The sequence below is a fragment of the Geotrypetes seraphini genome, chromosome 8 (assembly GCF_902459505.1).
Source record: "Geotrypetes seraphini chromosome 8, aGeoSer1.1, whole genome shotgun sequence".
Classification (NCBI taxonomy): domain Eukaryota; kingdom Metazoa; phylum Chordata; class Amphibia; order Gymnophiona; family Dermophiidae; genus Geotrypetes; species Geotrypetes seraphini.
In genome coordinates this window covers 103,794,573-103,809,270 of record NC_047091.1, presented here as the reverse complement: position 1 = coordinate 103,809,270, position 14,698 = coordinate 103,794,573, and the positions used below count along the sequence as shown (strand labels likewise).

Below are 14,698 nucleotides of genomic sequence, written 5' to 3'. Positions count from 1 at the left end.
ATGTAATATACCGTGTTGGGTATGTGATGGGATCCCATGAGTGATTATGTGTGTAATATGTGGTATGAATGATGTGTGAATGTATATTAAACATGAGAATTGGTTTTGAAAAACATATTTTATTTATTTTAAACCTGAAGAAACTTTAAGGGAGCCTAAGAGGCAACATCTGAAAATAGTTAGAGCCAGAGACACTGTACCAGTCTTTCAGAGCAGGAAAGGTCAGCTAGTGTGACCTCCAGCATAGCAGGGAGGGGGGGAGTAAGTTTTTCCTGCTTCAGTTCTAATACAGGGACACAAACTTATCAGCAGGCTGGCTTTAACACAGACAAGCTTTGTTTGATTTAAGCTTTTTGAGAATGACAAAAAGTGTTTTGGGTGTTATAATGGTTTATGCATATTTAGAAATTAATGTAAACAAAAATATGATTTGTGAAACTTATTTCAATGTCAAAGGAAGTTCTTTGTTCAAACCTAAGGACAGCCTCTGTTAGCCGATTGGCTGGCAAGTAATGATGTCATGCTGGTCATGTAAGTTATATATTGGTGAATGACAATTAAAGAGTTGGGATTCTTTGTCAGAAATGCCAGTGTTTGGCGTCTGTAAAGTACACCGATGACGCAAATAATCTTTTGATGGTTGTTATGGAAATAAATAAAATACATTTTTAGAAACATTTTGCGTCATGTGCCATTATTCTGTACACTTAGTTTACAACTTAAGAACAAGCTTAGCTGCTCAATTGGCACCACAGATGGGACTGCTGCTTTAGAGCGCACTTGAGTCAGATTACCTTGCTTAATGGACAACCAAGTTGCGATGTATTACATCAACAAACAGAGCAGTAGGGGCATAGCAGAAGGAAATGCAGGCCATCAAAGTCAGGATCAAAAAAGACATGAACAGTTGAGGTTAAGACCTGTGTGGCTTAGTCCTGTTTATGTAGTAAGCCAAGGCACGTTTATAATCCAATGTATGAAGAGCAGTTTCTCCAGGGTGAGAATGAGACTTTGGAAAGAAAACAGAAAGCACAATGGATTGATAATGGTGAAATTCCATGACTACTTTTGGAAGGAATTTAGGATGAGTTCTAAGAACCATTTTATCGCAATGAAATGCTGTAAACGGCGGGTCGCAAACCAATGCTTGCAGTTCACTCACTCAATGAGCAGAAGTGACAAAGATCAGGAAGACCACTTTCCAAGTGAGAAACTTAAGATGAGTGGTTGCAAGAAGTTCAAATGAAGGTTTTATCAGGCTGGTGAGGACTACATTGAGATCCCAGATAACTGGAGGCGGCTTCAGTGGAAGTTTTGAATTCAAAAGTCCTTTCATAAACTGGGAAAGGAGCGGATGAGTGGCTAAAGATTAATTGTGGAAAGGAGCATGATAAGCACTACTAGCAATGAGGTGAACTCTAAACAAAGTGGTTTTAAGTGAAGAAGGTAGTCCAATATTAAAGGAATAGAAGATGTGGAGGGATCCAGATGATGGAGATTACACCATGAAGTGAATTGTGTCCACTTGAGTTGATAGCATTGCTGAATAGGCGGCTTTCTGGAAGCGGCTATAATGGCTTGTCAGAAAGGTTGAAATCTGCTAAAGTCAAGCCGAGAGGTACCAAGCTGTTAGGTGCAATGGGTATGTAAAAGAGAACCTTGACTCTAAGTAAGTAGAGATGGAAAGATCTGTAATGGAATTGGATCCTTGACACTTAATTGAAGTAGAAGAGAGAACCAAGGTTGTCTGGACCAAAGAGGAGCTATGAGAATCATGGTGGCTGATTGGTGTTTGAGCTTGACTAGTGTCTTCAGAACTAGAGGGATTGACGGAAATGAATATAGGAACTTATGTGACCAATCCAGAAGAAACGCATAAACTTCCAAGCAATGAGGAGAGTACTGTCTGGTGCAAAATTGATGTAACTTGTGGTTGTAAGAGATGCAAACAGGTCTATCTGAGAAATCCCCTAAAGCAAGATGTGGCGAAAGACTTTGGAGTTGAGAGCCCATTCAGCCTTCAGAAATATATTTTGAGAAATTGCCCAGTTCCAAATTATGTATGGCTTCTTAATAAAGATGAAGAGAGCCTGTTCTTCCTTGTTGATGCCACTTGATTGTCTGTTTGAACAAGGAGGACTTGGTTGGAAAGACAATTCTGAAATGTTTTGAGAGCTTTGCGCATTGCCCACAACTCTAACAGTTGATATGGAATGCTTTCTTTCAAGCAGACCACATACCCTGAGAGTCCAGAGACATTCTAGGTGAGCTCCCCATGCATAAATGGACGTGTTCGTCATGAGTACTCTCTGATGTGGAGGGGTGTGAAATAATAAACCTCTGGAGAGATTTGTCGGTTTCAACCACCATTGGAGAGATTGACGAAGAGGGAGGTGACTGATCCACTGGGATAACAGCCATCAAGATGCCAGGTTCCACTGAGCTGATCTGAGATGAAGTCAGGTGAAGAGAGTTACATGAACTGTAGATGCCATGTGATCCATGAGACGCATCATTTGCTTTGCTGAGATGTTCTGCAGAGTGGACACATGATTGCAAAGTTGAAGCAAGATGTTTTGTCTTTACTGGGGTAAGAAAACTCGTAGAAGAGTTGTATTGAGCACAGCTCCTATGAACTCCCAACACTTGAGAGGGCTGACGATGAGACTATGGAAAATTGACCGAAACCTAGAAGCAGGAGAAGAGTTAAAGTCATCTGTATAGCTGAGTGAGTGGACTACTTGAGGTGACGCAGCTTTTATCAACCGATCGTCTAGATTGAAACACTTGAAACCTGTGGGAACACAGGGTTGCTGCTGCTACTACTACTACTACTTTGTTAATACTCTTGGAGATGAAGTGAGGTCAAATGGAAGACCTTTGTATGAAGATGATGACCTACACGAAAACAAAGAAACTTTCTGTGGTCTGGATGTAAAGGAACATATGTGTAGGCCTCTTTGAGGTCTAGAGAGCACAGCCGATCATTTCGTACTATAAGTGGGTATAGAGTCTCCAAAGATAGCATGCAAAACTTTTCTTTTACTAAATATTTGTTGAGAGCTCAGAGGTAAAGAATGGGACGAAGACCTCCCGTCTTCTTTGGGATTAGAAAATACCTGGAGTAGAACCCCTGATTTTTCTGGGAAGGGGTACTATTCTCTATGGCATTTAGTTGAGTGGAGCTTCATAAGAACATAAGAGATGCCGCTGTTGGGTCAGACCAGTGGTCCATCGCGCCCAGCAGTCCGCTCATGCGGCAGCCCATTTGATCAAAGACCAGTGCCCTGAGACTAGCCTTACTAGCGTACGACCTTGTTCAGTAGGAACTTGTCTAACTTGATCTTGAATCCCTGGAGATTGTTTTCCCCTATGACAGCCTTCGATTTCCTGAAGACGACGGGACGTCTGTTGAGATGTGAAAGAGGACTCTTGGAGAGTTGTTTGGAGGAATGGTGATGAAATGAAGAGAGTAACCCTCTTGTATGACTTTGAGGATCCACATGTCCAATGTGATGAGAATCCAGAGTTGATGATCTAATCTAATCTGAATTTCTGGATCACTCTTACCCAATACTGCTTGCCCTGGATCAGTAGTATGGAATTTTGCTACTCCTTGGGTTTTGGCCATGTACTAGTGACCTGGATTGGCCACCATGAGAATGGGCTACAGGGCTTGATAAGACCATTGGTCTGACCCAGTAAGGCTATTCTTAAGGCGATTTATAAATTAAGATTTAAAATGCCCAAAAGTAGGAAGGGAAGTATTAGATACATCTAATCAATTGGAGGGGGTAACTCCTAGCAAGTAGATAGGGCAGAAAGGAGTAACTCCTTGAGCAGCTAGGGCAAAAGGGGAAGAGAATATAACTGCATAGGGAAGCTATTTCAGATACATAAAAGTGATAAGAGGGGCGCAGCATTAAAGTCAGAATGTGGGTGCAGCGATTAAGATAGATGGGGCAACAGAAGAAGATGATTCCTAGCTGGGTAAGCTGGAAGGCTACCGAGCAATAAGGAATTTCTCAAAGAAGTACATTTTCAGATTTCTCCTAAAGGAGAGGTAATTTGTCCTTATTAATGTGGGGAGATTGTTCCAGGTTCTTTTGGCAATGTAAGTGAACAGTGTGTTAAATATGTCTTTATACTTTACTCCTCTAAATGAGGAGATCAGTTGATGAGTGCTCTTGATTCTGGCAGATGTGAAGGAGGAGTTAGAGAACAGGTAGATAATTTGTTCGGGGGAGTTGCAGTCAAGGGCATGACAGATGGTACAGGATAGTTTAAACAAAATCCTAGCATTTATGGGTAGCCAGTGAAGTTTGCGATAGGCAGAAATGTAGTCATATTTCTTCAAGCCAAAGATCAGTCCGATTGCAGTGTTTTGAATCAATTGGAGCTTGTGCATATTGAAGTCTGTTATGCCTGCATAGAGGGAGTTGAAGTAATCAAGCTGGGTTAGGTACAAAAGGAGTCGGCCTCCGATGGGCTGGGGAGGTGGCTGAGTTGGAGGAATGGCGGCTATGCTCTCTATCTAGTAGCATGTTAAAAAGACTGAATTGATTTTTGTGAAGCAGAAGGCTGAGGCTTTTGAGACTTCTGTGTTTGTCTCTTCTGAGGCAGAGGATAATGCCTTATACCAAGAGTAAATAAGTTTCTGGGAAGATTTAGATGGTAGTCCAGCTCTGAACATGTCGAGTAAGTCTTTGCATGGCATCCTCACCTGTCTCCAAACAGCTCTTCACTTAGATATTTGCTAAATGATCTTGTACATTAATGTCAAAGGTCAGAGACTCGAAGCCATGCAAGATGTCTCATTGCAATACACAACACCAATGCTCAAGATGTCACATCAAATGCATCGAAAGCTGATCTAGCCATAAATTTTCTGATTTGAAGGAGGCTATGAGTAGCTTCTTGAAACTCTGGAAGTCATTCAGATGGAATATAGTAACATAGTAGATGACGGCAGATAAAGACACAAATGGTCCATCCAGTCTGCCCAACTTGATTCAATTTTTTTTCTTCTTAGTATTTCTGGGCAAGAATCTAAAGCTCTATCCGGTACTGTGCTTAGGTTCCAACTACTGAAGCCTCCATCAAAGCTCACTACAGCCCATCCACACCATTGTTCAAAATCAGCCAGTCTCTTTATTTATTTATTTATTTTTTAAATCTTTATTCATTTTCAATCTTATATCAAGTGTACAAACATCAAAACAATACAATTAAACATATCACTTGACAATCTTTCTACTTTATCTTATAATACATAAAATTACAACCCTCGCCTCCCATCATTCCCTCTATTATTTTCCCAATATGAAAACCAAAATATACCCTCTTCCTATCATTAGACGGTGTATATTTCATTAGAAAATGGTATCTACTCATTGCAATAAGAAGTTAATGGCTCCCAAATTTTATTAAAATTATTATAATTCCCTTGTTGTATAGCTATTTCAAAGATGTGACATAATGAATTCCACCAGAAATTATAATTGAGTCTACTGTAATATTACCAATTACTTGTGATATGCTGAATGGCGACTCCTGTCATTATCAATAAAAGTTTTTTGTTATTTGATGATATTTGGCTCTTTTTCCTCATTGACATATCAAATAGTATTATTGTATCATAAGATAATGCCACATGCTTTTCCAATAAACAATTTACTTGATCCCAAATTGAGTTCCAAAAGGCTAATATAAAGGGACAATAAAACAAAAGATGATCTGAAGTCCCTACTTCAAGATTACAATGTCAGCATCTATTAGACTTTGAGCTATTTAACTTCTGTAGTCTAACTGGGGTCCAAAACGCTCTATACAGAAGAAAAATCCAAGTTTGTCTCATAGATGCAGACACTGTACATCTCATCCTCCAAGACCAAATTTGTGGCCATTGAGATGCTGAAATTTGATGCTTAATCTCAATGCTCCAAATATCCCTAAGACCATTTTTGGGCTTCTTTTTAACAGATTCACTTATAATTTTATACCACTGTGCGGCCTGGTGTCCCAGAAAGTCTGCCTGAAAGCATAAAAATTCCAGGCTATATTGCGTACTAAGATTTTTCCATTCAGGGAACCCTACCTAAATGGCCTGCTTCAGTTGCAACCACCTAAAACTTTGTGATTTATTAAAACCATATTTATGTTGCAACTGTGAAAAATCAAGCAGTTTACCATTTAAAATAACATCATTTAAAGTCCGAATTCCTGCAATCATCCAATGCTTCCAGATGATCTTAAATCCGCCAATTTGAATCTTGGGGTTTAGCCATATGGTTTGATTTGTTGATTTAGTAATAGGAATAGATGTTAAATTGCTGACAAATCGTAAGGTTTCCCATGTGTCCATTAAAATTCTGTTATCTTTATACAATCTAGACATCTTGATACTAAGAACATGACAACAATGTAAAGGAAACATGAGTCGCCATTCCAAATATAACCAGTCTCTTTATGAGTTAAGAAAGAATGACAATGAAATCATAGCTGAGAACTCTGCTGGTCAACATTGAGTTCTGGAAAAGTCAGTGCCCAAACTTATCCATGGTGCGGCCTTCACATCCTAGTGGTGCAGTAGCATACACACTTGTGCTGAAGGATTTTTTTAAGAATGGATTCAACCAGCAAAGACTGGTGCTGCAACTGTGGCTTATCAAAGCCTGGACACGATTGTATTCTGTACAAAGAATCTATTTTTCTTGGAACTATAATAATAATAATAATAATAACTTTATTTTTATATACCGCCAACAATCTTGCGACTTCTAGGCGGTTTACAATAAAGAGAAACTGAACAGACAGCTACTTACAGAGTATGGCAGTGTTCATCTGATAGTAACAGCATTAACAATAATAACAATAGGTTGTATACTGCAGGACCATGATGTACCATGTGGTTTACAATGGATTAGAAAATTCCCCAATGCTCCAAAAAGGCCACCGTCTGCATTTTTTTTGTTCTGCTCTGATTTTCGCCCAAAAATCAAAGGCGAGCATCCTGGTTTGACTATTGGCGATGTTGCAAAGAAACTGGGTGAGATGTGGAATAACACAGCTTCAGAGGATAAACTTCCTTATGAAAGGAAGGCCGCCAAACTGAAGGAAAAATATGAAAAGGATATTGCTGCATATCGAGGAAAAGGGAAACCGGATGCAGTCAAAAAAGTTGTTGCCAAGCCTGAAAAGAGCAAGAAGAAAGAGGAGGAGGAAGAGGAAGATGATGAGGAGGAAGATGATGATGATGAAGAGGAGGAGGAAGAGGAAGATGAGGAGGATGACGAATAAGTCTCTACCAGAGCATTTTTTCTTGTCTATAAAGCATTTAACCCCCTGTACACAATTCACTCCTTTTTAAAGAAAAAAAATTAAAACGTAAAAAAAAAAAAAAAAAAAAGAAAATTCCATAAATTGAATGGAGCATTCATTGTTAGTGATTAGGGGTTAGCAGTTTACAAGATCAGATTTGGGTGGGATTGCGAAGGGGGCTATTGTTCTTGTTCGTTACCTAGGTATACCTATGGGAAGAGTGAGAGAAGTTTCCCGGTTCTTAAACATAGTTTCCTTAAGTAAAGTATGAAGAGGCAATTTGAGAAGCTCTTTAGGAAGCTCATCAAAATCTAAAGCCTCAAGTAGCTCTGTTCTCGGTTCAATGTCTGACTCCAGTTTAACAGGCAAAGCTTTCCCCATCTGCTTGATAAATTTAGTGAAAGATAAACCTTCTGGAGATGATCTGCACTAAGTGGAGGAGGAGATGGATCTGATAGGATGCCATACAACTCTAGAGCAGATAACATGGGTTCAAGACCAGTATGGACAGAGATTTGTATCAACCTCCCCCACTCCAGGAGATTCTCTATTAGGAGGAAGAGATGGATGCTTCTTAGTTTGGGGAGTATGATGATGGTGAAAACATTGAAAAGAACTCCTACGATGATGTTGGTACCAGTCAGATGAAGACGATGTTCGACGTCGAGAATGTGTAGATCTTAACTTACATTTAGGTGAATGCAAAACGGTACTGTGCAATGTTCTCTTAGGTTTACTTGAAAACCGAGGATCGGTACAGCGGGATGTCAAGGTCTGTCGAAGTTTACTTGGAGAGCTAGATTTGGTACCCTGGGACCATATGCCATGTTCAGGCTGGGCAGGTACCGAGGGAGTCGGTACAAGCACTGGTGCCGCATATACTTTAACCAACACAACCAGCTCCCTTTGGAAAAACTTCTTAAGCTGGTCCTGGAAGGACTGCACTAGTACCATTACAGCCGGTACCATCGGTGATAAAGGGTGTCAAGGGGTAGGGGTAGGGGTAGCACACCCTAAAGGAGACAAAGCCTGCACTGAAGGAATGCAATGATGGCATTGATGCTTGGCATGCATCGAGGGACTCTTGCCTGTGATGCAGGTTGAGAGGATGGCTTCTTAGCAGGTTTGCCCGATGCAGGAATGGAGTCCGACAGCAAGGGCAGTGCTGATGCAAGTATCCATTGGTACCGGTGGCATCAATTTGTCACCGGAGGCTATGGCCAGTCCAAAAAGCTTCTCTTATTGGATGCATTGAGCCTTAAGAGAACATTTTTGTAAGGTAGAACTTTCTGGCGTTTGTTCTAAACCTGTCCCCTTTTAATTTCTCCGAGTGCCCCCTTGTACTTGTGGTTCCCCATAATCTGAAAATCTGTCCCTGTCTACCTTTTCTATACCCTTCAGGATTTGAAGGTTTCTATCATGTCTCCTCTAAGTCTCCGCTTTTCCAGGGAGAACAGCCCCAGCTTTTTCAGTCTGTCAGTATATGAGTGGTTTTCCATACCCATTATCAGTTTAGTTGCTCTTCTCTGGACTCCCTCAAGTACCGCCATGTCCTTCTTGAGGTACTGCGACCAGTACTGGACACAGTATTCCAGATGCGGGCGCACCATTGCATGATACAGTGGCAGGATGACTTCCTTTGTCCTGGTCGTGATACCCTTCTTAATGATACCCAACATTTTGTTTGCTTTTCTTGAGGATGTGGCGCACTGTGCCGACGCCTTCAAAGTTGTGTCTACCATCACTCCCAGGTCTCTTTCAAGGTTACTTACCCCTAGCAGTGATCCCCCCATTTTGTAGCTGAACATCGGTTTTTTTTCCCTACATGCATGACCTTGCATTTCCCTACGTTAAAGCTCATTTGCCACTTTTTGGCCCATTCTTCTAGTGTCGTTAGGTCCCTTTGCAGATCTTCGCAGTCTTCTGTGGTTTCAACCCTGCTATAGAGTTTGGTGTCATCCGCAAATTTAATAACCTCACATTTTGTTCCCGCCTCCAGGTCATTAATAAATATATTGAACAGGAGCGGTCCCAGCACCGACCCCTGCGGAACTCCGCTCGTGACCCATTGCCAGTCTGAGTAATGGCCCTTTACTCCAACCCTCTGTTTCCTGCCTGCCAGCCAGTTCTTGATCCATCGGTGGACCTCCCCTTGCACCCCGTGTTTCCACAGCTTTTTAAGCAGTTGCTCGTGCGGTACCTTGTCGAAGGCTTTTTGGAAGTCAAGGTAAATGATGTCAATGGATTCCCCTTTATCCACCTGGCTGTTTACCCCCCTCAAAGAAGTACAATAAGTTTGTGAGGCATGACCTACCCCTTGCAGAAGCCGTGCTGACTTGACTTTAGCTGTCCATTGTTTTCTATGTGTTCACAGATGCTGTCCTTAATCAGCGCTTCCATCATCTTTCCCGGGACCGAGGTCAAGCTCACCGGCCTGTAGTTTCCCGGGTCACCCCTTGAACCCTTCTTGAAGATGGGCCACTGGCAGTGAGTGCACTTTTTGAACCTGTTAGAAGGCCTCTTCATGAGAGGAAAAATATCGGTGGCAAGGTAAATAAATGCAATGGTTGCAAACTGAGACCAAAAACAAGTGAGAGAAAAAATTCACAAAAGGGCCCAAAGGCCTAACTGAGGAACAATTTTTTGGACGTTGAAATTTCAACGAAAAAACGAACCAAAGTTCAAAAGAAAACAAAGAAAACAAAATGAAAGTTAGATAAAGAAAAGAAAAAAGAAAACAAGCTGAAAAGGCCAAAGACAGTTGACGGAAAGGCAATTCATATGAACAGGGAAAATGAAAAACTGAGGAACCACGAGTCGACATCAAGTGGGAAGGCACTCGTGTGTGCGCAGTGCGGGCAGTCTCAAAGCTTCACAAAAGCATAAAGTAGCAGTACACTTTAGCAATGTCCATACCGGTCTCTGTGGATGACGTCAACCACTTGTGAGAATATGCTGCCTGCATGTCCTAGGATAAAAGCATGACCAGCTCAGCTTGGATGAGAAATGCTGTGCTGTATTATGAGTGCATTAAAAACATTTTCTTTTTTTTTTTAAGTTATAATCTTTGTAGCCACTGGTGGCTGCAATTTAAGACCCATAATTGTAATAGCAGCCTATAGTCAAGAGACCTACAATGACTGGACTGGATATGTAGAGGGAAAGTAGAATATAGACTAAGGAAGGATCTCCAGGCAGTTGCAAACAGCAACTTACTTTGCTATATTCCAGCCCTGGTTCTGACTTAAGTGGAAGTCTAAAAGAGCAAGAGGAGCTAGCCAGGGACAGGGGGAATAAACTTATGGCAATTATCAGATGTCAATTCTATGACAGTTTGTTCCATTATGATAGCATGTGATATTTCAACTTAATACACCAAGAAATCCAATACCATTGTCTGTTTTATTACCTTGCTCTGGTAAGAGCCACATTAAGACGTCTGGGGTCATTTAAAAAGCCAATCCCCTGGTGTTCATTCGCTCTCACACATGAAAGGATAATGAAGTCCTTCTCTCGTCCCTGAAAAGCATCAACGCTTGCAATTTCCACTTCCTGAAAGATAGACAGGTATACACTGACAAACGGATGTAATGGAACCTTCAATGTTTCTGCCAGAACACATTTTTATAGTTGTGGAGTATATCGTTGATAATAAGTGGCTCTACGAGCCATAAACTAGCAACAGAAGACATGGAGTAGAAAGCAGACCAACAGAAACTTGGAAACTATCACCAGTCAGGCTTTATTGGACAACGCTGTGATAAAAGCATAAAATGACTAAAGTTGTGCTTCAGCCAACAGGCTTGCATCAGGAGTCAAATGCTCTGATGTATCAATACACAAAAGGTTCACCACATAATTGTTTCCCACGTATTCACCTTTATAGGACCCCCAGGGACCCCTGAAGAAGACTTTTTGTTGAAACGCGGACCGTGTTGAGTCCTGTATCCCTAGTTGACTAGGTCCTTTAAGGCTTTTATGTGGATAACCTATTTTTATGTGGATGAATTTATTTTTATGTGGATGATTTCAGTGTACCTTTGGAACTTTGACACTTTCAAATAAAGTCCATTTAGGAACATCGTCATTCCACAGAGGTTTTTTTTTTTGTTTTCTCTGGATTTTCTTCTCTGTGGATATTTTGGGGTCAGTTCCTTTTGTTTTTTGCATTAGTCTTCAGGAAAGTATGGGGCCAATTCATATAATGCAGAACAGATCAAACATTTTGACATTGTACCTGGTAGAGTTTTGTGTGTAAAGAGCCACTGAACTGCATATACTGCACCAGGTAGGAGCGCTGGCCCTCGTATGGGGTAATGATACCAATCTGGTCTGGCTTAGCACCTGCCTTCAGTAGCTTTGTGGTAATCTTCTCCACATTAGCAGCTTCAGTCCTATAAAATAATTTATACTATGTCAAGGTTTGCACCAATGTCTAGACCTATAACAAGTAAACTAGTTTATAATTCCACCTTGCAAGATGAATTAAATTGCTTATCTTGTGGGTTTTATTTTTGAACAGTCCATCTATCTGGGGTCATACCTGTTCAGGTAGGATGTGCCAGAGCTGGCTATTTCTTCTTGCCCCTGTGTCACATAGAAGAACATTGGCTTGTCTGGCTGCGGCCACTGAAAATCAAACCCCTTCTTTACACGATCCGCTAAAAAACAAAAATAAATATTCTAAAAAAAAAAAAAAAGAAGAAGGTTTCCAAAGCATAAACAAACAACATTAAACATTTGCTTCAGGAAAAGGTTTATAATCCCCCCCAAAATTCAAAATCTCCACTAAATGTACACTGTCCAAAAGGATTATTTGATGCATTCCCTTTTCTTTGGAAGAAAGAGGGTATAAAATATTTAGGTATTTGGATTAAAAAAACGCTGGAATTAACAATGAAAGTAAATGAAAAATCTTTATTGCTGAAGTTCATAGAAATGTGTGAGCAATGGAACCCTTTACATCTGTCTTGGTGGGGGAAGAGTTCAAACGGTTAAGATGATGATTTTGTCTGTGGTTTGCTACCAAATGGGTATGTTGCCAGTTTATTTTCAGGGGTCCTTTTATAAGAAATTAAATACTATTTGTACTAAATTTATTTGGCTGGATAAAACTGTGAGAATTGCTTTAGTATCTTTATAAAAACCAATTGCGGTGGGTGGGGTAAATTTCCTAAACTTTTGTATGTACCATCAGGCTTATATACTGTGTCAGTGCATGTATTGGATCCTTCCTGAGCTCATGGAACATCTCCCTGATTGGTTGTACTTACCATCAGGCTTATATACTGCATCAGAGTATATATTGGATCTTTCCTGAGCTCTTGGAACATTTCCCTGATTGGTTATATTTAGAGTGGCAACTTATGTCCCCCATTACAGTTGTTTCATGTGTTGAGTATCAAGTTACCCAGATATGTTAAGGACAATAGTAATTTATTTGACACCTGGAAATCTTTGAAATTTATTAACAACTTAACAGATATTCCAATAGAGAAATCCACTTATCAATCCTTATGGCTAAACTCCAAGATTCAAATTGGCGAGTCTGGGATCTTCTGGAAGCACTGGATGCAAACAGGTATACGTACACTAGATGATGTTATATCAAATGAGAAAATGCTTGATTTTTCACGACTGCAACAATCATTTGGTATTTCAAAGTCTCAAAATTATAAGTGGTTGCAGTTGAAGCAAGCCATTCAGAAGAGGTTCCCTGATTGGCAAAATACTTGCAGGTCCTGTGCTTCCAGACAGATTTCCTAGGACATCAGGCCGCCCAGTGCTATAAATTAATATCTGAATTCTTGAATAAAAACCTAAAAACTAGTCTTAGAGACATTTGGAGCATTGAGATAAAGCAGCAGATTTCTGCATCTCAATGGCCACGAATTTGGACTTGGAGGATGAGATGTACAGTGTCAGCATCTATGAGACAAATATGTTTTTGTTTTTTTTTTGTTACATAGAAGTTTGCTATCAAAAAATAGATAGTTTGCTATCAAAAAATAGATAGTTCTAAATCTAATAGATACTGGTACTGTCATCTAGACATAGGGACAATGGATCATCTGTTGTTTTAATGTCCTTTGATACTCAACTTTTGGAAGTCAATATCGGGGCAGATTAATACCATACTGGAGTCATCGATTCCATTGACATATGAGATAGTCATATGCAGGATGATATTGTATCTTAAATCCTCATTGGATAGATATAAATGTCGGCTTTTCCTTATTATGACTGGGATAGCCATGTAAATGGTTACCTGTAATTGGAAAAATTGGGATCGCCTTAGTTTTCCTTTTTGGTGGGCGAATTTATGCTTAAGTTATAAGTATGAGAGGATGAATGCAGATATGCTGGGGCATTCTAAGATATTCAAGTTAGTTTGGGGCCCATTGACGTCTTTTGTGGATTCGTTATAGTTGTCTTTTATCTTCATTTCTGTTGGTATAATACACACACATCCAGCGGGGGGAGGAAGGGGAGGTTGTATATCGTTTGTGTTTTATTCCCTGATGAAAATGTTGGTTGGGTGGGGGAAGGGGGTTATTGATGTACTAGTGTTTAAGCCTGTCTGGGGTTTTTTCTTTGTCTCTCTCTCCTTGGACGCTGTCTGTCATTCTTTCTGTGTCTCTCCCTGCCCCCCCCCCCCAATCTGTCTGTCTTTCTTTCTGTCTGTCTCCCTGGCCCCCTGCCAGCATGTATTTCTCTGTTGCGCCATGCCTGCCTGTCTCTCCGTGGCCCCCTTCTGTTCCCCCCTCCCAGAGCAAAGCATGATTGCTGTCTGCCCCCCAGCACACTCCTCCCCCTAAAGCAGCCCCCTTTCCCTCTCTCCTGCCCCCTGTTGTGCCATGCCTGCCTGCTCCATGGCCCCCTTCTGTTCCCCCCTCCCAGAGCAAAGCATGACTGCTGTCTGTCCCCAGCACACCCCTCCCCCCAAAGCAGCCCCCTTTCCCTCTCCCCCTGTTGTGCCATGCATGCCAGCTCTGTGGCCCCCTTCTGTTCCCCCCTCCCAGAGCACAGCATGATTGCTGTCTGCCTCCCCCTAAAGCATCCCCCTTTCCCTTTCCTCCTGCTCCCTGTTGTGCCTTGCCTGTACCTGTTGTGCATGCCTGGTCTTTTCCTCCCTCCATCCCGGCTTCCTGGTGTCTTCTGGCCCACCGGCATGAACCGCTGCCGCTCCTCTTCAAAGCAGCCTGCTGAAGTTTGCCGGCCGGCTGTAGCGATCGCTTCAGAGGGAACGTACTACCGAGGTGGAGAGCGGCCTGCGAGATTCGCTACAGCCGTCCGGCGAACCTCAGCAGGCTTCTTTGAAGAGGAGCAGCAGTTGGTGAGTGAATGCAGGAGGGGGGAGTCGCCAGCGTGTTCCCTG

General features: G+C 41.4%; 2 protein-coding genes across 2 annotated transcripts in view; one reads left to right on the top strand and one right to left on the bottom strand.

Moving 5' to 3' along the window:
* Positions 1–14,698, bottom strand: part of UPF1 (UPF1 RNA helicase and ATPase) — a 357,405-nt gene that overhangs the window by 94,569 nt on the left and 248,138 nt on the right. Inside the window, exons 17-19 of the mRNA XM_033955970.1 lie at positions 11,864–11,981; positions 11,558–11,714; positions 10,730–10,872 (exon numbers count right to left, since the gene is read on the bottom strand). Of these exons, the coding sequence (XP_033811861.1) occupies positions 10,730–10,872; positions 11,558–11,714; positions 11,864–11,981 (418 nt within the window). The remainder of the gene's footprint in view (positions 1–10,729; positions 10,873–11,557; positions 11,715–11,863; positions 11,982–14,698) is intronic.
* On the top strand, positions 3,958–7,385 carry LOC117364812 (high mobility group protein B1-like). Its single transcript, XM_033954449.1, has 2 exons — positions 3,958–3,990; positions 6,892–7,385. Exons 1-2 carry the CDS (start codon positions 3,958–3,960, stop codon positions 7,297–7,299), a joined length of 441 nt encoding a protein of 146 aa, XP_033810340.1. The 3' UTR covers positions 7,300–7,385.